Below are 23,579 nucleotides of genomic sequence, written 5' to 3'. Positions count from 1 at the left end.
TGACAAAGACCATTTCACTTTTTTTTTTTTTTTTTTTTTTTTTAAGTAGTAAAAGCCTAATCCTTTAGGATACCATAAAAACACTGTTGCTTTTTGCTTAAATTTAACCCTTAATTTTAAAAGGTTACTTTGAAATCTATGCTAGTTAGTTTGATAAACAATATCCCTCTTCCACTATCTCAAGGGACTATTAAAGGGAGGATACTGATAAGGATTCAAACATTTCAGGAGTACAAAATTCCTGTAATAATCGAAAGTTGCCAAGTCTTAAATTGCCAGGTCCAAAGCTTCCCTCTCCCTAAGAAAAGTAATGCCCACAGCATTGTGCTTAAGAAGTTAACAGTAATTTACTAAGCACATTCAACATATAGTGTAGTTTTCTAATTCTATTATTTAGAAGGTCATATTTTCATTTCCCGCTAAAAATATTAAAGTAGTTGAGATTTATAAAAACTTCCAACCATAAACAAGTTGGAATCTCTGAAGGGCCAAGAGTGAAGAAATTCAGAGTTTAGTTTTCTCATACAATAAACATCCTTAAGGCAGCCTCCATGCCTACCATACACCTAATAGCGATACAGGTCCATCTTAAATTAGTGAATACAAATAATGCAATACATCGGATACTTGCTTGCTCTGGCTTTCCTCCATAGGTAAGTAAGAAGGTCTCAGTTTTGGTCACTGATACAGTCATCTACGGCCAGTACATACAGAGATGCTAAGAGGGGTATATGGCTTGTATCTGTAGGGTCAATAAAGTAAGTACACTGGGGTAGCCAGTCTGTACACGTAAATTGTACAGGGGGAAATGAGGTTCTCAGGCTCAGGATTGGTGGATGTTGGATGGCAAGATGCTTGTTACAGAACCATAGATGCTGTAACTGGACTAGAGGAGGGTTGAATTTATGGTCAGTGCACAGCACTAGTTTCCACATCAGTATATACCGTGAAGGAAGGCAAAATTGGGTTTTGTAGCCTGTAATGGAAGTGCAGATGAGGCTACATGACACAGGATTACTAAAGAACGACCGATTGCTGTACAGGTAGAGAGGATAAGACATAAGAGTTGAGAAAGGTTGGTTGATGAACTTCAGCTACAAGTTTACCAATTTTCAAATATTTTTATTTGGTTTATTTTTAAACTTCAAGACTAATGTTTGGTTTAAACATACACATTTTCAACCTCAACAAGAAAGAATTTCCTGAAAGAAACTAAAAACGTCTGAAGTGTTTTTTAATTTCTTCCTAGAACATATTTGTTTTCTAGAGAAAGCACTTTCAGAATGTAGAAACATTGTATTTTCAAAAAGATATATAAAAATGTCAAGCAGGAATATTTCACTGAAGCAGAAGCATTAGGTTTAATAGTGTCCATTATTCATCTTAAAAAAATTCAGTAGCTCTTCCAAAGTTATCACATTTATACATTCCTTATACAAATTTTATCTAGAAGTAAGCTCAAGTGAGGAACTTTGTGGCGCCTAGATGTTAGTGTGACAAACCTTACATGAACTATAGGTGTCGCCTAAACAGCCTTCCTGCACTAGAGATCCAACCTTTAACAAGTTACAGAAAGTCAGCAGTGGTTAGTGAAAATACAGCTAGGACACCTCACAAGAAACATCTAAGGACCTTGCTTTACCATAGTGGTTAGGCAAGTCTTTTGAACTGGAGATGTTTGGTCCAGGCATTTATAAGTTGGAGAGGTGTTAAGCTTCCAAAAATGTTGGAACCAGAATTAAGTTGCTAAATGTGTGAACTATGGGAGGATATGCTTGCATAATTGGTAAGTTTCTTGAGCCAAAACTCTTTGGCTTAAAAGTTCACAAACTCTGTAGGCTATGGTTACAGAGTTATAAACTCAGAGCCTTAACTTTAAAAAGTATGAACTCCTGAATTGGCACTGAAGTGTGAGTATCTGTGAACTGATTATTTGTAGCAGGTTACTCCAAAGTTAGCTACCCAACATTCTTAAAAAAAAAAAAAAAAAAAAAACCCCACACCCACAAAACACACACTATACACCTTTACCCCCATATAACACGACCCAATATAACACAAATTCGGATATAATGCGGTAAAGCAGTGCTCCGGGGGGACGGGGCTGCACAGTCCGGCGGATCAAAGCAAGTTTGATATAACACTGTTTCACCTATAACATGGCAAGATTTTTTGGCTCCCAAGGACAGCGTTATATCAGGGTAGAGGTGTACTATATTACAGTAAGGGAAAAAAACAAATCTGATTTGTTATTTAAGATAACTCATTTGAGGTAGATTAAAAAATAACCATTAGAAGAATTCTAAAAGTGAAGCCTATTTTCCTCCTTCACTCAAACACCTTACCCAATGACCAAACTTTACAAACCTCTCACCAGCCAAAAGATCAGATTGTCACAATTTTAAGTAGAAATGGCAGATGAGGAGGATTGGGGCAGAGGGAATGGGGCATAAAATTGGAACCATCACTCAATCTACTTTTGTCTCCAGAAAACCACAAGCTCCTCAGGTTCACATTTTTTATACAGAAACTTTCATTGCCACCATTCAGGACATTAAGAAGTCCAAAAGTAATTTTCTGCACCTATTAATTCCACATTTTTAACCCAGCATTAAAGGAGCTGTGAATAAAAAGAGCTGTGCAGTTGTAGCAGCCCAGGTTGCGGGATGCCAGGTATCTGCTTCAGTGGCTAGTCCATGCCACCAGTTTCACTACTATTGTTATTCAATCTGACTTGATCAAAGTTGGCCTGCTGCGGACACGGCTCTGACTGCAGTGTAGATATTCCTGAAGTGTGAAAATATCACATTTTCAACACAAATTTGGGAGAAAGGGGTTGCCTAAAAATTCAAAGAGCATACAAAAAAAAAGCAATTTGTTTAGATCTCATGATTTAAGCCAATTTCATTAATTTTTGATTCTTGGGGTTGGCAATACCGTGATATGTATCTTCTGCAGAACAGTACTTCAGTTTCTTGTGCTTACCTCTATAAAATATCACATCCTAAACAGATACATTTTGCTGTATACTTGTGAATATTCCTAAAAATCACAAGCAGTTTTTAAAAAGAAACTAATTAAGGCTGATTTTTGCTCTGTGGTCAAAAGTGATACTTTGCAACCCAAAAGCTGCATGGATATACTATGTCACATCATCTTTTCAAGATGATAGACTTAAAGAAATCTCAACATCTAGAATAGGGTTACCATATCTCATAAATAAAAAAAGAGGGCCCTCCACGGACCCTGGCCCCGCCCATTTCCCCACCCGTAGCCCCGCCCCAACTCCGCCCCTTCCTCACCCTAACTCCGCCCCCTCCTCCCTTCCACTCCCAGCCAGGGGGAAAGGGCTGCCCCAGTGCTACCGGCTTCAGGGTTTGCCGGGCAGCCCCCAGACCCTGCGCCCCCAGCCGGCGCTTCCCCAGCGCAGCTGGAGCCCGGGAGGGGAAGCGCCCCGCCGGGGGCGCAGGGTCTGGAGGCTGCCCAGCAAACCGTGAATCCGGTAGCGCTCGGGCTTTGGGCAGCCCCTATGCCTCCGGACCCTGCGCCCCCAGCCGGGCACTTCCCCTCCCGGGCTCCGGCGGCGCAGGGTCCGGAGGCACGGGGGCTGCCCGAAGCCGGTAGCTCTCGGGCAGCCCGGCTCTTAAACAGAGCCGAAGAGGAGCAGAGCCTCCAGCCGCGGCGGCTCTGCGTAACTTACACTGTGTCAGTTACACAGAGCCGAAGAGGAGCAGAGCCACCGTGGCTGGAGGCTCCGCTCCTCTTCGGCTCTGTTTAAGAGCCGGGCTGCCCGAGCGCTACTGGCTTCGGGCAGCCCCCGTGCCTCCGGACCCTGCGCCCCAGCCAGGCACTTCCCCTCCCAGGCTCCAGCCGCACAGGGTCTGGAGGCACGGGGCTGCCCGAAGCTGGTAGCGCTCGTGCAGCCCGGCTCTTAAACAGAGCCGAAGAGTCGGGGAGGAGCAGAGCCGCCATTTTCCCGGACATGTTCGGCTTTTTGGCAATTCCCCCCGGACGGGGGTTTGACTGCCGAAAAGCCGGACATGTCCGGGAAAAAGAGGACGTATGGCAACCCTAATCTAGAGATGCCTTGGCAAGTTTGAATTGGTATATAAAGAACTAAGTTTTTATATCTAAATTTCAAGAATGAGACACCAGATAGCCTAGCTTCAATTTGGAACTTGAATTACATGTGTTCTATACTGGCCTGGTTAACCCAATTCAGTAATTATGCCAATGGTAAAGTCTCCTCTACTCTTTGTTTCTGTATATCTTGTGTTTTTGCTACTTGTCTGTTCCTCATACAGCCCTAACACTGAAAATTTAAGTTGTAACAATCAGGGTATAAAGGCCTCTTGCAGTCTAGGATATATATCCATCTAGCCCATCAACCCCCAGCCTGAATAAGCAGACAGCCAAATTCTGTCTGAGGATTGCCAAAGAAGCAGTTGCTTTCACCGCGATGAAATGGAGAACAAAGGTCCCAGATTCCAAACTACACTGTATGAGGAAGCAGTCTGAATAGGATATAAGCTTTTTACACATTCTGCCAATGAAACATGCAGTTGAATTACCAATCTTGACAATACTAAAAATTGGGGAACAAAAGTAGTATTGGATTAGGAAGACTGTTCCAATGTTCACTGTAAATGTGTTATTCTGCTTTCCTATTAAAAACAGTAATTCGCTCATTTCAAAAAAGAATAAACCAACTTTTGTGCTTTTGACGGTTAAGAGATAGTTCTTGAACAGCATGTTTCTGCTTGAAAAGTTTTTTACTAATGTCAAACCACAGGAAAAGGAGTTTTATTCAGATTTAAAATCAGTGAGTCAGCAATTCTAGTGCATCTCTGCTAACAAAGTCATGACTATGCAATCTATTTCCATTTTAAAAGAGATCTTAAAAGATTGTTTACATTTACATTTTGATCCACCCATCACACTGGTATCTGGGCACCAAATACAAGACTATCAAATCATTCATAATTATTAGTCCCTTATTCACTTGGAAGAGCTTTCACTGAATAGTCAAGTTTATAATATTCCCATTCAGTAAATCCACGCTCAGATATTTCAGTAACGTCCATTCAAATTAAAAGAAATGTAGGAACTGCTTAATTCCCTGAACTTCTCTTTAAGTAAGTTAAAAATCTACTAAGACCTGGTCTAGATGTAAAAGTTTTGCCAGCATTGCTATGTCAGTGTGAATTCCCCCCCCACACACACACACACACACCCCTGACTGAAGAAGCTATGCCAGCAAAAGCCCTAGTTTTGCCTATACTGCACCCCCGCAAAAAAAAAAAAAAACCCAATAAATAAATAAATAAACAAACCAGAAAGTTTTTGTTTTTTTTTAAATCGCTTACTCTGTTTGGGGAACTAGTTTAAGCTATACCAGTAAAAGGTACGTCTCCAGTAGGTGGCTTGCCAATATATCTATCTGTATACCTATACTGACAAACATTTTCAAGTGTAAGCTAAAACCGAAACGCTGAATACCCAAACTAACACCGTATCAACATAGAGCTGTACAGTACTTTGGCCAATGGTTCTTGATGTTCACGTTAAAGTGAATTTCAGCATAGTTTGAGATCCAGGAGTAAGGCAAAGTAAGTACATTAGGAGTACTGCAATATTCCAATTAATTGCTATTGAAGCATCTCTCACATAGGATTAATATTAAAATAAAACTACGAAGACTTGTTAAAGACTTGTGCCTGCCCTTGCTAGAAGTTACAAAGTCACCTCTACTGCCTCAGTTTTTTATTACAAAGTGTATCTATCACTATGGAACAATTTGGGTAGGTTTGTTGGAATCTAGTCTAAAGACAACAACAACAGGTACATTAAGTAACATTCTCCATAGATAAGTTTTGTCACAAGACTACTCACTTCTACATTCTAGAGAGCTCCACAGATGCATCTATAAATGACTAGCTCCACAAATAAGAGATGACATCAGTGTCACAATAGTAAAGAGTTTTATAAAAATTCAAGGGACCAAATTTTCAAAATGAAAAGTAGAGACATCCGAATATACATTGGGGGTATTTGGCCTGGGAGGTGAGGGTCAGAAAAGAGGTTCTGCCACAGAGTTTAAAGACTGACTCAATGATAATAATAATGCTTTCAAAGAAAAACCTTGATGATACAGGCCTGCCAAAGAATAGCCATGAGAAATGCAGTCGGCTACTTAGACAGAAGAATGGGCCTTGGAAGGTGTTTGGCTTTGACCCACTGTAATAGTGGCAACTGAAAAAAAAAGTCAAAGCACTTTTTAATTAACATTACACTTATCTTCTCGTTGTAATTGAAGGGTACGTGCAGGAAGGATGTTGACAGGATGATTAACTGACTAACGCAGAACTAAAGACAGCATGTTTACAAAGAATGCAAGACAAGACTGTAAGCACTTTATCCTTACCAACAGAACTTGAAAAATTTACCAGACATCTAGACAGACAGATGAAAAGACAAGGGTGGCATCCCCCGCAGCAAGGTCAAGAAGCAACAACCTAATGAAAAGCCCAGATACCAGGAAAAAGCAGCACGTTTGGATACCTCTCTCTCAGTCTCATTCTATAACCTGTTTGGGAATTCTGTATTTCAGATCAACCTGTGAGTAGTAGAGGTCTGATAAATTTGAAGCTTCCCTCTTGCTGTAGAGCAGGGGTCGGCAACGTTCGGCACGCGGCTCGCCAGGGTAAGCACCCTGGCGGGCCGGGCCAGTTTTATTTACCCGCTGACGCGGCAGGTTCGGCCAATCGCGGCCCCCACTGGCCGCGGTTCGCCGTCCCGGGCCAATGGGGGCGGCGAGAAGCGGCGCGGGCGAGCGATGTGCTGGCCGCGGCTTCTCGCTGCCCCCATTGGCCCGGGACGGCGAACCGCGGCCAGTGGGGGCCGCGATTGGCCGAACCTGCCGCGTCAGCGGGTAAATAAAACTGGCCCGGCCCGCCAGGGTGCTTACCCTGGCGAGCCGCGTGCCGAACGTTGCCGACCCCTGCTGTAGAGGGAGAAGTAACTAACTATCTTTGTCCCTTCCTACAGCCTCCTAGCTGCTGCCAGGAGTTGGAGGGGCCGGAGAGGAAGAAGAGAAAATGTCTCCATTACTTTACCCTACCTACCCTAGCCTGTTAGTCCAGGTCTTGTTACCTGGGGAGGCATTCCATTATCTACCTCTGCCATTGCTCATACAATGTTCTGAAACACAGAAGAGAGAGTGACTTAGTTACTCTTCACTACTTCAGGAATTTCTTTACAAAAGACTCTGAAGAAGTGGGGAGTATGAATCTATACGAATAATCCACTGATCCCGAAATTTGGCAGTGTAACTTTCCCCTTGACAGTGATTTTTCTTTAAGTGTAAGTATCCAGCATACTTACATAATTTACCAGTTCAAATCTGTAGCAAAACATATCTCCGTTTTCAGCAGCCTTGGGTGGAAAAATATCCATGGATTTTAATTAAACCTTGTTGTTCACAGTATGAAAGTTATCTGAGTAGCTGGTGAACGTGAGAGAGATGTATATAACAGAAATAAGAGAAAGGAAGATCCAGTGGCTGGGGTACTATCCCAGGACTGGGGTGACCTGGGTTCAAGATCCTGTTCCACCACAGACTTCTTATGTGCCACCTTAGGTGAGTCGCATTCTCTGTGGCTCAGTTCCCATTTGTAAAATGGAGATATAGTACTTCCCTACCTCACAGGGATGTTGAGAGGATAACTGCATTGAAGGTTGGGAGGCAATACTAGAGCAATGGAGGTCATGTAAGTACCTTAGATAATAGTTTCTGAAACTCAAAAAATGGAACAAACATTTATTCTAATAAGGCATTTTAATAGAAATGAAGAGTTTTTAGACTGTGGAACTGTTATTTTTCTTCATACAGCAGTGGTTCTCAAACTTTTGTACTGGTGACCCCTTTCACATAGCAAGCCTCTGAGTGCGACTCCCCACACACACATAAATTAAACACTTTTTTGTATATTTAACACCATTATAATTGCTGCAGGCAAAGCGGAGTTTGGGGTGAAGGCTGACAGCTTGCAACCCCCTCCCCCTGCCCCCCATGTAACAACCTCACGACTCCAAGGGGTCCCAACCCCCAGTTTGAGAACCTGTCATACAGGCTTTAAGCCCAATGTGGGAAACCAGTGCAATTCTGCTGTCCTGCACAACTTTTAATTTATGGTAGTACCTATGATGAGAGAAAAATGTACTTGTTTTTAAAATAAGATCACCTTATTGCAGAAGAAGCAGACTCCTGTTTCGACTCCTGCCTTAAAGGACAGGAGATCATTTGTACTTATGTGGGGAACTTTTGAAAAGAAGCGAGTGCTAGAACTATTCCTTGCCAAAATTAAAGACTGCCTAGTTATTAAACCTTTTCCTGGGCTATTCACATTAGAAAAACTAGTATAGAGAACTGAGCAAAAAACCAAAAGTGGAGAACATGAAAGAGAAAGCAGCCTATGTTTTTTCAAAAGTTGGGTAGGGTGTATATATTTAAACTTGGAGTCATCTGGATGCAGACAACCAAAGTTTTATTAGGCCATTTCATACTATCAGTTTTTAAGCTTGATTTAGTTATGAAGTTTTGCTTAAATGTCAACTTAAAATAAAAATGCAGACTTTTAAAAAAACCCATCGTCATTCCAAACAAAACCAAAAACGAATCTAACAGAAAAATTCCAGAAGACAATGTATTTGTTCAGACACAAAATAATTAAAACATATGTAATTAGTTTAATTGTTTCCTTGTTTGTTTTTATGTCTAATGTTGCAAAAAGGCCAGAGGTGTTGTTTTTTTTTTTTTTTTTTTTTTTTTTTTTTAAGTCAATTGACTAGATTTCAAGTTGACAGTCACTTTAAGGACTGATTGCATACTAGTCTAAGATTGCTGTGCTCTGAGTTCTGTAGCTGAGTTTTGTTAATTCCATTGGTATTTAACCTTATTTTACTTAACATGATTAGTCTAAACTGCATGTGTATGAGTAAATTGGGCTTATAGTTCTGATTACATCATATTGTTGGCTTTAAACATCCTTCTAATTCTTAACAGTTTATGAAATTCAGGAGACTTTTTGCTTCATGTGTGTAGCACTTGAACTGGAAATACACTTTTTGTGACAATTTAGTATTCTTGGTACCTTACCTTCACTTGGGAGAAAAGAGGGAAAAACCTTCTCTAACTGAAAACCTATGCATCCGAAGAAGTGGGCTGTAGCCCACGAAATCTTATGCTCAAATAAATTTGTTAGTCTCCAAGGTGCCACAAGTACTCCTGTTCTTTTTGAAAACCTATAGTTAAAAATGGCAAGTGTTGCTGTGGTTTTTTTTTACTTTAAAGAGCAGAAAATATAAAATCTATTACAAGCACAAACTGACATTTAGTTAAAGCAACCTAATGTGAGTTTAGATCAATACCTGTCCTATATTAAAAACAAAACAACAAAAATAAAATAAAGGCTTTTTCCAAGAACATCTTATGCTGACTATCACTACAGTACAATAAATTACTTCTAATAGGAAATGCCAGAAATCAAGAGCTAACATTTAAACTTTAAAGTATGATCATGTTAACCTCCTTTAAATACATAGCCACAAGGAAAGTGTTTTTGGAATCCTGTCTTTTGGGCTTGTCTACACCAATATTTAGTTTATGGCAAACTGGTGTGTGACTCTACCCTGCACTAGCCTGCTGTGGACTAACTGTCTGCGTGGATTCTGCTGACGTGCATGAACAGTTCATTAATGCACTTTGATCTAGTCCTCTTTGAAACTAGATCAAAGTACATTAAGGTAAACTCTTTTGGATCCTAACTTTTTGAAAACCCTGAAAAGGAGCAACAAAGAGGGAGAGCTGTTTTGAGAGACAACCAAGTACTGCAATATAACAAACAGCATTAACAAAGAGCCTTATGAGGATGGAATGTATTTCTACAAAACCTTTAAAACAGAAACATACAAATTTTAACAAATTAATGTGGGGCCAGGAAATTCAGCATATTTTCCTTGCAACATACCAGAAACTGACAGACATCCCAGACATCCCCTGATTAATTCAGTGCTGGTGAAACCAAACCCACCTGACTGGAGATGTCCATTGCGGCATGCCAGGTTAGTACTGTCTTTATAGACCTCCATTTGCGGCTTGGGAATTTGCAAAACTGCCTGCAGCTTCTCTATGCAACAAACAGAGGGGGAAAAAAGGACAAAATAAACAAATAAAAAACAAAAAATGAACCAATGAAATTTATGTACGCTGATCACATAGAAATGACAACGTCAGCTTCCATATACTTGATGTAAGGGTCAAAGATAAAAGGGATATTTCTATTTATGCTAACTACTTTATGAACCTAAAAAACCAAAAATTTGTGTATATGAAATACAAATCTACGAAAGCAATTTTAAACTGGCAGTCAATCGTTGAATTAGTTAAAAGTAACCATTAAAAAAAAAAAATCACTATGAGGATTTTTTTCCAAAGGCACTGCACAGGATTTATTATCTTGACTCCATCTGACATAAAGTGGGATTTGTATGACAATCCCGTTCCTGGAAGTCTTCCATTAGGAGCTTGGGCTGACCATTTGCAAGTACTCTTTTACCTAAGAAGTGGTTCACCGAAACAGGTATGTAAGCTAGTCCACATTTTACACTTAATGAGTCTGTAATAAACAAAAAACTTGTTTGACAGTTTCTAGTACTCAAATGAGGTAGGTGACTTCAGGATTTCAAAATGTGAATTGAAGTTTGTAGAGTTCTCACTTCTTAGGCAGCTGCATGTAATTTTTTAAAAATTCTGTAAAATACCCTTGTTTCTGATCAAGTCAAAAGTTTAATTTCTGTAACATCTGAATGTGTTTCATTAAAATAATTTAAGATTAAGGGTTGCCACAAAAAAAATGTGCACAACATAACTAAGCTATTAGCAGTGAACAAATAAAACAAATAAGTCAATATATATATATTTTGACAGGAGCCTTCCCTCAACCCCACAAGTTTATATATATTCTTGATAATGCGTCACTTTAAGTCACTCCATGGTTCCCCTTTCTTCACTGCAATAGATACAAACTTTTGGTCCTAGCTGTTAAGGCCCTTCACAACTTTGCCCCTCCCTATTTATCTACTTTCCCAGTTCTCCTACTCTGCTGATATTGCCAGTCCCAATCACCCATGTTAGCTTTCCCCAGAAATACATTTGTGCTCAGTTACCATGGTGATGGGCAAATTATTAAAACACAAATAAAAGTCAAATTATACTTTTTCTATCTTTATACATGCAACACCTTCCCTGAACCAATCTGAAAAGCCACTAACCTTCATGTCTAAATAAAAAAAAAGCCACCCCATCACAATGACTAAAAGAAACCGTCAACAGACAGTTAGGTGTAGTGCCAGAAGGGACTGGTAATTTTTAAACTTATTTCACCTATATAAATAATTCGTATTACCGTTTCCAACTCCTTCCAGTTGTTTGCTACCCACTTGTTCCATTTTGCCTGAAGGCCTGTCTATGCTGGGAAAAAGCCGTGTGTCCGAACACACAATTAGAACTTTAGACACAACTTTTCCCTTTGTATGGACATGGGCATTCATTCTTAAAAGACATATTACTGACAGGGGATCCACTAATTTAAAATAAGTGCATGTATATATATTATCTATGTGTACACAGTATATACACATGGTCTGTAAGATTCCTCATTTAACACTCCATAATAGAATATAGCTCCCCTCCCCCCCTTTTTTTAAGGGGGGCAAAGAGAAAGTAGCCACTTTCATTTGGGCTAATATTTAAGGTAAGGTTTAAGATCCCTCTTCTCCTATAGCCTCCTCATGCCAAGCCCTCTAAAATATTAGTTGATCTATACCAGCTGATCCCTAGACTCTACTTCCGGACAGAGGACCTGATCCTAAGCATTTTGTAGTAGCTTCCAGCATTTGAGACAGTCAAAGTGTTTTCATTTGGAGTTAACAAAAAGATTTCCCAACTGATAATTGAACAGAAAAGAAATTCACAGCACTAGAGAAAGTGAAAGTAAAGTATACTATTCTTTGCTTCTTAACAAGGTACATGAAATAACAGTGCAGGTACTGTACTGCAGTTCTTTTCCTTTAGAGTCAGTGTAGTTATGGAATCCCTTAAAAACCATATGTTTCCACTAGATAAGTGAGAACTCGTCTCCTCCCCCCCACCTAGAATTAATAACTTTCCTCCTGGGAGATTTCCCCTTTCCATTTAAGTATTCACTCCCAAACAAAGGAGTTAAAAAGCACTTGATTGAAGTCTCTCTCTCGATGTATTATTCTGATAAAGCTTCTTAAAATTCAACAAAAACTGCAGTCTACTTTTTCCTTGTGACCAGCTTTCATTGTACATCAAGTTTAAATGAATAAACGCTTTACTCATCCTGTCAGATACAGTAAACAGCTTCTAATTTCTTCTCATTTGGTAACACTTAGCTCTGACTCCTATGAAAGTAACATTTGTTCTCTACCCATGTATCAGCCACACAATTTCTTCAGTTTCATAATTCTTGAAGCTCTGTTCTTGTACATTTCTTATCTATGAACAAATATATTAAGCTTAAATAAAAAAGCTGTAAGAAGAAGCAAGTAGCCAATGCCATCACAAAACAGGGACACGTGTTTCACTCAGCAGGGAATGACTAAATCACTGAACTTTTGTGCCTGAACTTGGCCAGGGTCTCTGCTAAAGGGAGTGTTGGTGGGAAGACATGTAATCTTTCTGCAGTGAATGGAGACAACACCCATTGCCAGTGCAAGTGTCTTCCTGATGTCACACACCACCACCATCTTGTTGGTCAGAGCTGGGATGAGTAGGATCCTACAGCATTTCCACCGGAGAAAGAGCTGATCCATCACCTCCTAATTCAGAGACAGTTCTTGCAGTCAAGTAAGTCAGTCTCCAATTTTATCATTCCTCCAAGGTAGGGGACATCAAGCAATGTCCTTATGTGACACTGCCCAATTCCAAACCTACACAGTTTCCCAAAACAGGAAGATCTCTCCTGTGCCTCTGCTTATGCAGAATACAATGGTCTGATTGGGATGCCAGGTATCTGAAGATCTTCAGAGCTTTCATCAAGCCTCTTGAATAATTGTGCATTGGCTGCCATTCCTAGACAAAGTCCCTTGACTCCTTATCACGTGTAAATTGCAGCCATGTATCCTAACCCAAAATACAATAATCTGTAAATTCAGCATCTAGCCTAACCAGATATCCTGGACTGCCATTACAGTGATAAACTCAGCTAAAAAGACATTCTGCATTAGCTTCAGTTCCCAAATAGATTGAAGGTGCCACCTCTTAAATAGAGTGCCCAAAAGTAATCTAATCTCAAAACAAAGGCATGGATCACAGTGGCTCAGCCCACATCCAGAATAAATGATCTCAACCTCCTGGCCAAACGTGAAAAAAAGCTATAACACTCAATGCTTCTATGTGATTGTTTAAACAGCAGATAGGGATGCAACAGTACCTAGAGAGACAAACTCAAACAACAAATATTGGACAAACTCTTAAAAGGGACAGATGTAATCTGTGTCATTATCTGGTTATTTTCCTTATACTACCAACATCACTTCCATCATATCTGAATTGAGTTTCAGCCAGGTAGCCCTCATCTGTGTCTCTATCTCTACTATAGACAGAAATAAGCATTTGGTAGCTCTCACTGGGTCAGACAAAAGATTTAAAAGTAGGTGTCATTATGAATGGACTTTTTTTTTTTTTTTTTTTTTTTTTTTTAAAAGAACGTGGGAAATTCTCAAAGACTACTATAGTACTATGGAAAAAACAACATTTAGTCCCTGATCTTGCAACTGGATCTCTGCAGGCAGGCCCTCAAGCAAGCACAGAGCTGCACTGACTTTAATGGGTCTCCTTATAGATGCAAGGGTCTGTCAGAACTGATCTAATTGCAGGAATGGGAACCTAAGATCATAAAGTGAAGCCCTCATGACAGTTGCACATGCAACCTTATCTAAGACCCTTTGTGCATCTGCATTACAGTATACACTTGAGTTACATTATCACATATTCCACAGTAATGTTGCCTTATTAAGTGTGCAGGATGAATGACAGAAGTGACAAAAGCAAAGGTGCAACAGACGTGAAGGATAACGAACAGTCTAACTGATGTCACCCAATGATATAATTGCTTCACATTAAAAGTCTTTAACTTATATAGACTTTAATTCTATCATTAGTTTTAAAATATTTTAGGCATGATTCTGATCTTCACCACTAAGGGACAGCTCCCCATCCAAATTTTGCCCTCAGTTACACTGGTAAAACTCTGGAGCAGGTGCTCAACTACAGTGATGGAGCAGACATAAGAACCTATATAGAATAAAGTAAAGCAATGACTTCAGTAGATTTGCACGGATATCACTTCAAAGACAATTTGAACTAGACTGAAACAAGGATTTACAAGACACCTGCCTCATTTGTTATTTACCTCTTCCACATTCAGCTTTCAGCCTACACCCAGAATGAGACAAAGAACGTGTAATTAAAGATTACAATAAAACAAATAAAGTTGCAAAGTTTAAGATTTCGTGTACTCGCTTAATGTCATTTCCTGACTTGAGTGCTTAAGTTTTGCAACCTTCATCTTCTTTTAATATCTCCTTTTGCAGGAATACATTTAAGGGCACACATGGCCAATATTCAACTCAGTTTGCTAACATATGCAAACTACCATAACTGGGGCACATCAGGAGCAGATAATGCACACATAAAACATATACCATCAACTAAGAAGAAACAGAAGTGATTTTGGTGGGGGTTTTTTTTTTTAAAGCTTATTGTTACATCTAAGATGACTATACATGAAAATATGTTTACTTTACACAGCTGAATGCAAAGCATACATTTAGTTTCACCATTTTCACTGCTCAACTACATTCCTGCAGGTGACAGCTCCTGTGTGAGCTTTCCCCTAGCCTCTTCAAGAGAGTATTTAATATTGATGAGCTGCTGCTGTTTTGAGCCAAGAATGTGCACTGATCCAAGCAGCAACAGGAAACAGGAGTGGATAGGGAGATAGCACAGATCCCTGCACAGAACCAGAGGTAATGGGAGGACAGGAAAAGAGACAGTCACTTTCTTCCCTGCTATTATTACTACATCAAGCCAGAGAGCAATGGGAGCCAAGGGAAGTGAGGAACATTCATGCCTCAGACTCTTCATTAGGCTCCAAGAAGAAATTAGGATGCTTGCCTCAAATTACAACTAGTGCTGAAGGTGAAAGTAAGGAGGCCTGGGCAGAGAATCAGGTGGGAGTGTGTCAGGCCCAAACACATTTCGTGGTGCTGCTTTCCAGAATGGTCATCTTCCCCTACTGCAAAAACTCTCAGAAAAACAAGTCACCAGTAGAATAGAAAAGAGAAATCTTTTTAAACAGAATATTTAAGAGCACTTTCAGCACGTGCTATTTAAAGGATGCTCTACCAGATTTTCATTCTCAAAATTATTACACAATAACATTTTACTCCCAATCACAGGTGTCAGTTGTATTGTTTTTGTAGAGTGTTCACATCCATTACAATGAGTTTCATAACATTTATAAGAGCTCAGACTTTACTATATGTTGCTCCTGAAATGAAATGGTCTTAACTTTAGCAATTAAAGCAGAAGAAGAAGATGATCAAATTAAAGTCAGAGGTTGAAGTTTTTAAATTGTTTAATCTTATTTATAAGACTGAATGACTTCAGTTATAGTACACACCGGGAATCAGATTGTTAATGTAATTACCATATTAATAATGTAGAACTGGTTTAAATGGTAGTGAGTGCTTCCTGCAGAACAAAGAGTACACCTACAAGTTTCATTGAGCAGAAATCCAGTGTTTTTCAACCAGTGGGCTGTGATCCCCCGCAAGTCATGAAAGGCAATTGGAGGGTTGAAAGGTGTTGAAAAATTATATTATTTTTAAAGCAAAGAAAATAAAATGTCCAGGGTAACCAACTTCAGGGCGATCAAAACCTTCAAAGGCTGTGAAGTCAAATCTACTAGCTGTATTATATGGTATCTGTATAGTAATTGTAAGGCGCTCATGAATTTTTTTTAAAACTTCAAATAAGGGATCACCAACCTGAAAAGACTGAGAAACACCACACTACGCTACTATGAATTTGTTTTAAAAAAAGCGTACAATTACTTTTGCTCTTCATTTTAAATAATTAAATATATTAAGTTAATGCATTATCATTGTCATTATGTGTACCAACTTTTCAAATTTTGAATAGCAACTGGTACCTAGAAGCTGCAAACGATCCTTTGCCATAGCCAAATTCGTCATCATTTTAGACTGCAGACGTCGAGCTCGTTCACACTGATCACCTTAAGAAAAAATCAATATTAAAAACAGGAATATGTCAAGTTAATGTTTACAAGTGCTAAAATAATTCCTTCATTAAAACTGACATCTAACCTTTCCCTCTCCCCTCTGGTAAAAGAGGAGAGGGAAATAAAATGTAAGCCTTAGTCAAAGATCTTAAGTTAAAGAAAACAATGCTGTACAAAATTGGCTCTGTTTGCTTCACGAAGCTGCATGTACAAAGCTGAAGACTCGAGTGTTGCAGTGCATGTCTACATATGAAGGTGCTTCCTAGCATCCTTGCCTGCAGTGGGCTGTGCCTGTGTGGGGTAAACTAGGGGCACTTCCCAACCACAGTACAGTATTGTACAGTATATAATGCCTTTTGTCTGCCCCCCAAAATTTCCTTAGAACCTAACCCCCTGCGTTTACATTAAATCTTATGGGAAAATTGGATTTGTTTAACCTCGTTTCACTTAAAGTTGCATTTTTCAGGAACATAACTACAACGTTAAGTGAGGAGTTACTGTACATTTTTCAGGTAAAGCCATACTACCAAGAAAAACCTGCTTCAGTTCTCAAATATGGTGAATAAACATAACAGCCTAATGGGTCAGATCAATGGTCCATCTAGCTAAGGGATCAGCAACCTTTGGCACGCAGGCTGACAGGGTGCTTGGTTTGTTTACCTGCCGCGTCTGCAGGTTCGGCCGATTGCGGCTCCCACTGGCCGCAGTTCACCGCTCCAGGCCAATGGGGGTGGCGGAAAGCGGCAGCCAGCACATCCCTCAGCCTGCGCCGCTTCCCAGAGCCCCCATTGGCCTGGGACGGTGAATCACGGCTAGTGGGAGCCACGATCGGCCGAATCTGTGGCTGCGGCAGGTAAACAAACCAGCCTGGCCCACCAGGGTGCTTACCCTGGCGAGCCGTGTGCCAAAGGTTGCTGATCCCTGATCTAGCTCAATATACTGTCTCTGACAGTGGCCAATGCCAGATGCTTCAGAGGGAATAAACAGAACAGGGTAATTTCAGGCGGTCCAATCCCATCCTTTAGCAATTGGAGGTTTAGGGACACTAGAGCATGGGGTTGTATCCCTGATCATTTTGGCTAATAGCCATTGAAGGATTTAAATTCATGGAGCTTATCTAATTCTGTTTTGAACCCAGTTACACTTTTGGCCTTCACGATATTCCATGGCAACAAATTTCACAGGTTGACTGTGCATTGTGTGAAGAAGTACTTCCTTTTGTTTGTTTTAAACCTGCTGCATTTTAATTTCATTGGTTGATCCCTAGTTCTTTTGTTGAAGTCATATAGGATAAATTGGTAAAAATATTTATTCAGATTGTATGTAAGGTATCAAAGGTCATTAAGAGAGTTCCCACGCTTTTCTGCTCACTTAATCATTTAAAAAAAAAAAAAACTTAAATTTGCCCATTCTTGCAGCAGCTATTTGAGAGAAACAACCTCAGAAGACATTTCCTATTTTATCATTTATAGTAAGCATATCCTGTATCTGTCCTGTAAAACAGTAAAACAGATTTCAGTTAACAATACAGTACTCCCCTTCACTATCAACAACCGGCAGAGCTGTGTTCTCTTTAAGAAGAGAGAGAAGCTTTTAAACTGTGAGCACTCTATTTTAAGGAAGTGGCCATAGTAATGTTTGTAAATCTATTACTGATGTTTTGAAATGTGAAGGGACACAATTAATTCAGTTTAAATTTGTTTTGCCAAAGTGAAGTTACTTTAGAAGAGTAACCAAGAGGCAGGTATAATTTACATTTTTTGTATTCTTTACCTTGTTTCACTTTTGTCTCCCTCATTGTTGCATACAACCTTCACAAACTAAATGGTAGCATGCACCAACTTGGCTTGGGTGTCAAAGACCTGGCGTACACTGGGGTGGGAGGGGGATCAACCTAAGATACTCAACTTCAGCTACGAGAATAGTGTAGCTGAAGTGGATGTATCTTAGGTAGACTTACCTCACGGTGCGGGGTCGACTGTCACTGCTCCCCCGTCGACTCTGCTTCCGCCTCACGATGCAGTAGAGTACAGGAGTCGACGGCAGAGTGATCGGGGATTGATTTATCGTGTCTGCACTAGATGCGATAAATCGATCCTCAATAGATCCATGGCACCAACTTAGCTGGGGGATGCTCCAGGCCCGCCTCTTCCTGTTCCCGCTCCACTCCAGGCCCACCTCTTCCTACCACCACTCCACCTCCTCTCCGGAGCAGCCGCAACCCCGCTCCTTCCCCCACCCTCCCAAAGTCCAACAGCTGTTTGGCGGTGGGGGGAGCGCTGGGAGGGAGGGGGAGGAGGCGGAGAAGAGGAACTTGTGCAATTCTCCCTTGTAAAGACGCTGCTCTTCCACAGAATCTTACAAGAAGTGGACAGAGCAGGCAGCCAAACGACGTTATAAGGGAGCACTGCAGAACTTTAAACGAGCATGTTCCCTAATTGAGCAGCGACGTAACTTAGAAACAACGTTAAGCAGGAGGACGTTAAGTGAGGAGTTTCTGTATTTTTAAGTCTCTCAAACATAATACCACCCACCCCTGTGAAAACTGTGTTGATTTATATTCAATGTAAAATTCTAGAGCAGTGAAAACACAAACAAATCCGCAGACCTCAACTTAAATGGATCAAGTTGAAATTTATGCTACAGGAATGCCCAAATATGCATTAACTTTAAGAATATTTTGGTATTAAGTTTTAGATGGACATTTTCATGAGCCAAAATTGCTTTGGCTTTTGAACAATCTTAATATATTTATTTCATCAAGCAGGACAAGAAAGATTAACATAGGGAAGGTTTGCAAATACAATGGTGTAACACATTAAGGTATTAGAAAGCTAGAACAGAAATAATTGAGCAGTGGGTTAATCTTAAAACCCAAGTAGCAGTTGTTTTTTTTATATATACATACATACATATACACATACATACATACATACATACACACACACACACTTTTCCTATATGAAGAAAGTAAATGGAGATAATTACCTATCTATCTGTGTACCTACATTGGAGAGAATGTCTGCTGCATTAGGAAACATTCTGTATGTGCTTTTCCACTATACTGTTCAAACCAACCAGGTTTATTCCTTATCCACTTACTTGAAGAATGAAATATGATGCTTAACTCTCCCACTTTCCTGAGAAAAATGCCAGGAATTGATATTCATCACTAAGGAATAAACTTTACACACACAAAAGAATTGGCTTACCTTGACCAATAACTAAGACAGCTATTCCTTTCTCCAGTTCTTCAATTCCTTTCTTATACCATTCAACAGCTTGTTCCTTTTGTCCTGCTTAAAATGGAAATGGGCCCCTTACTTTCTGTAGTAAATTATAATTAAAGGACTGTTTCTACAAGATACGCAAGATGGGTAATGAGCAGAGTTTAATTACAAATGTGGGGGGAAACTACACATTTGAGCAAAGTACTATTGTATAAACATTTTTAAAGGGACACCTTCACATCTAGTCAATTTCAATAGTTTTAGGTGCTACACCTGCCTCTTTAGCACTAGTCTCAATCACTTTTTCTTGTTTTCATACATTTTTCTCCTAATATTTGAAAGCTCCAGAAGGAGAAAATGGACTAACCATGCATATTCACAGGAGAAACAGTAGGACTGACACACAAAATGCTGTCAAGTCACAAAGCAATCGCACTGGAAAAACCCCTCTTTCCTAATCTTCCATTTACAGATAATGTTCATAAGATAACTACCATTAATAGGTATGAACATCCAGAAAGAAAAGTGACAAAATCACCACTCTACAGTGATAGGCAAAGCATAAATTAATAAATTAGTACACCAGGCTTTCATTTCTAACAACCCAGGTTCAAGTCAAGAGAAAAATGAGTGCAACAACCAACCTCTTTGGTTACTCTGTCATACCATAAAACCACTGCCTACATCACAAATGTCAGCCCCTTCAAGAAGCACTAACCATTGGGATAATAGCGGAACAGGAGGGGAGAAGAGAGGACTGCGGTGACTGAACATTGCCATTTAGGGAAGCTTACACAAGGCTATCAAAACATGCCTGGATTTAACATACGCTATCCAATACTGTTGGTGTAAAACTTACTGAAATACCAAAATATGCAGATTCATTTTAAAGCTCTACTAGCTAACTCTCTCTTATATGTTTTCTATATTCAAAGAGACATTCCATGACCTATTTAACCACATTATGAAAATTAGGACTATGTCTATTTAGCACAAGTTTTATTAAAAAAGCTTAACAATCAAGTATTAATAACAAGTATTGTTATCCTATACCTGCTGTCACAAACTGTAGTGCTATCTCCAGAAAAAAGTCAGGGTAAAGGGAGGAAAGATTTTGTGAAACCTTAAATGAAAGTAAGCAAAGTACCATAGATTTTTCCAAGTGCTCATTTCTAAACAGCAGTGAGGGTGTTGCACCGGAACCTTTTGTCCCACATCTGTTATCTAGCATTCAGTATGATCAGTCAATATAGCATCTAGGCATTGTCCCTAGGACCCAGTTGAAAGCCTTGTACTTCGTGTGCTCTGGCTACTAAGTGTATATATTTTAAATCTCCCTTCCCACCATCTTTCTCCTTTTGAGTAATCAGAAATCTCACTCCCTTCCTCCATCTCCAGCTTCCTGACTGTTAAGGGCAGCTGTGCTTCTCCAACAATGGGGGTCTCTATTACCTTACCCCTCCTTTAGCTTCCTTTTCTCAAGATATCTCCAGTGTCTGTCTCTGCCACTGGTTATAGCTGTCCCAAAGGAAACTTGAGAAGATCTGTCAGCTTCACTGCTGCCCACAAGATTCTGAAGAGAAGTTGTGAAACTGCCCAGATATTTTGTTAATTTCACTCTGCTTCTGTCTGGGGAAGTTTTGGCATTGACACAAACAATTGAACTATCTGCTGGCCAACTAAGAAGACACCACTACATAGATCCAGATTCTGACTATCCCTGCGATTATAAAAAGTCATTTTATAAAAAAAAATAAAACTCAAATTCTACAGAATTTGGTGGCTCAGCCGTCCCTGACTCCACACAATTCCCTAAGGGGAAATGGATTTTTCAAACCATTGCCACAGTAGTTGCAAGTTACAAGCCAAGCCAATTATAGTAGGTGTCTAAAAGTAAGAAGTGTAAAAAAATTAACATTAGGTAGTTATAAAGATACCTACTTGAGTTCATATATTTTCAAAACAAAATGGCCACAAATTCACAGGGGACAGTCTAGAAATCTTAACTGACCCACAAACTATGCATAACAAAAAATCACTTCACATATGAACTTGTACAAAATGCACCCAAAAAAGAATAAAAACAGATTCAGCACACGTTAATAAGTAAATCCCTTTATGTCCATAAGATTAATGGATGCTTCCCATGTAACTAATAGATCCAAATGTTAAAGTGTGGTTCCTTTTAGGGAAAATTGATGTAATAGTGTCAACTTTGTATTTGACAGATCTGCTCCTACAAAGTCATATCTGCTTGTATTAGCTGTAGTTATATAAACTACATGTTTTTATATAAACACTACTATTCACCATGCACCAAATAACACATCTATAAAATCTTAGAAGTGCAGGAGTAATATTTTAAAATGCAACCTCATGAAAAGAGCAAGACCTGAAGGCTTCATGCTGCTCAACAGATTTCAATGACTCTGATATAGAGGTTTGAGAATTACAGTAGTAACTTGAGAAAAGTTATAAAGAAAAGCACTACCATTACTCCCCGGACACCAGAAACTGGGAAAGGCATCTAAAATTGAGATATAAAATGGCTATGATCATACTGGTGTACAGGACGTTCTGAAAGATCTACTGATCCCACAAGTATTTGTATTGGTCTCCTGAAGTGATTCTTGTCTGCACAGGTTTTAAGTTACTTGTAAGTTACGGAACTCAGAGAAAGATGGCACTTACAATTAAAGGTTTACTTAGTTAATATTTAAATAACAGCACAAATTCTGGAGAAAATGTAGTAAGTGGTTCTCTCTCCCAACATAATCTGAGTGACTGTTTGTGTAGTTCCATGCTGCTTAGGACAAACAAACTATACAACATGCCAATTAAAAGAGGGGACTTCAGGGATGGGATGGGGTGTCGGGAGAAAGGGAAAAAAAAAATCAAACTTAACAAACAAGTTAGTCCTTATATTTTTTTTCTCCTTAAGTATTAAGGCTATAATTATAACAGGCTTCTGAAAAAAATAAGCACTAGTTTGTTATTATAAGCCATTACAGGTGCTTGACAGAACTGGAGATTTATCTACACTTAAGTATATTTTAATCACCACCTTTACTACCATTAAAATTTTGAACCAACTTGAGTTCTAAGTTTCCCCTCGTACCCTCACAAGTCCTATGTCACACCAACATCTTTTTATATTGATATGGCTGCATGCAGTCTCTTTCCGAGCCCACTACTGCCTTCCCAAGTTATTGCAGCAGACCAAAGTAAGTCTGTCCCTTTCATGGCATACTACGCATGCAGTCTGTATAAAGTCTCTATTTTGATTTTAAAGAGGGAAACAATTTTTACTTCCTGCTATGCAGAATCATAGTTTCATTAAGTCTTCACATTTTAAAATCATGCTGGATGTTTCCAGGGGAATTTAAAGCCCAGCACAGTACCCATGCCTCAGAGGACTCCCCTTTGAACATTGGCAGGGTTGTACTGCTGCAGGTAGACTGATGGTCTAAGTCAAATACACTGACAATAGCTTTTCTTTGTTTTTGTTTTTAAATCTAAACCATACAATGATTTTCCTCAACCTTGTATTTTATTTTAAATTAGTTGTTTCCCAGAGTTCTATAAGTTATTGGCAAAAGTAAAATAATTATGTGACTCAGCAACAATTGTAGAGGAAAATGCAATTAATAAGAGTTTAATTGCTAAGGTACAAATTATAAAGAAATTGTTCTGATATTTGGCAGCTTGTAGATCAAACTTCAGTAGATATTTTCTTAAACATGTACACAATTTGCAAACTAAGAGTATGCTATAAAGATGGTGCCAGACCCTGAAATACATCATTGTTCCTGATAATCTAATTATGTAGGCATGAATAATGTGACAGTTTAGTTCTGAACATGAATACCCCATAAATTCCCCCCAATCTGTATCTATGAATTAAAATTAAAAACAATTTTAAGACTGAATTTCAATTTTTTTTAAAAGGTAACTATTT

General features: G+C 39.3%; 1 protein-coding gene across 7 annotated transcripts in view; it reads right to left on the bottom strand.

Moving 5' to 3' along the window:
* Positions 1–23,579, bottom strand: part of SPAST (spastin) — a 55,137-nt gene that overhangs the window by 30,234 nt on the left and 1,324 nt on the right. The window contains exons 2-4 of one of the 7 annotated variants that reach the window (XM_065589183.1): positions 19,604–19,690; positions 16,302–16,385; positions 10,092–10,187 (exon numbers count right to left, since the gene is read on the bottom strand). The exons of 1 other annotated variant lie outside the window; for it this stretch is intronic. In XM_065589183.1, the coding sequence (XP_065445255.1) occupies positions 10,092–10,187; positions 16,302–16,385; positions 19,604–19,690 (267 nt within the window). The remainder of the gene's footprint in view (positions 1–10,091; positions 10,188–16,301; positions 16,386–19,603; positions 19,691–23,579) is intronic. 5 more of the 7 variants (XM_042848414.2, XM_065589185.1, XM_065589186.1 and 2 more) reach the window with 5 other exon arrangements.

This window comes from Chrysemys picta, chromosome 3 (genome assembly GCF_011386835.1).
Source record: "Chrysemys picta bellii isolate R12L10 chromosome 3, ASM1138683v2, whole genome shotgun sequence".
Classification (NCBI taxonomy): domain Eukaryota; kingdom Metazoa; phylum Chordata; order Testudines; family Emydidae; genus Chrysemys; species Chrysemys picta.
The sequence above is the reverse complement of the archived record's forward strand: the minus strand, read 5'-3'. Positions and strand labels throughout refer to the sequence as shown.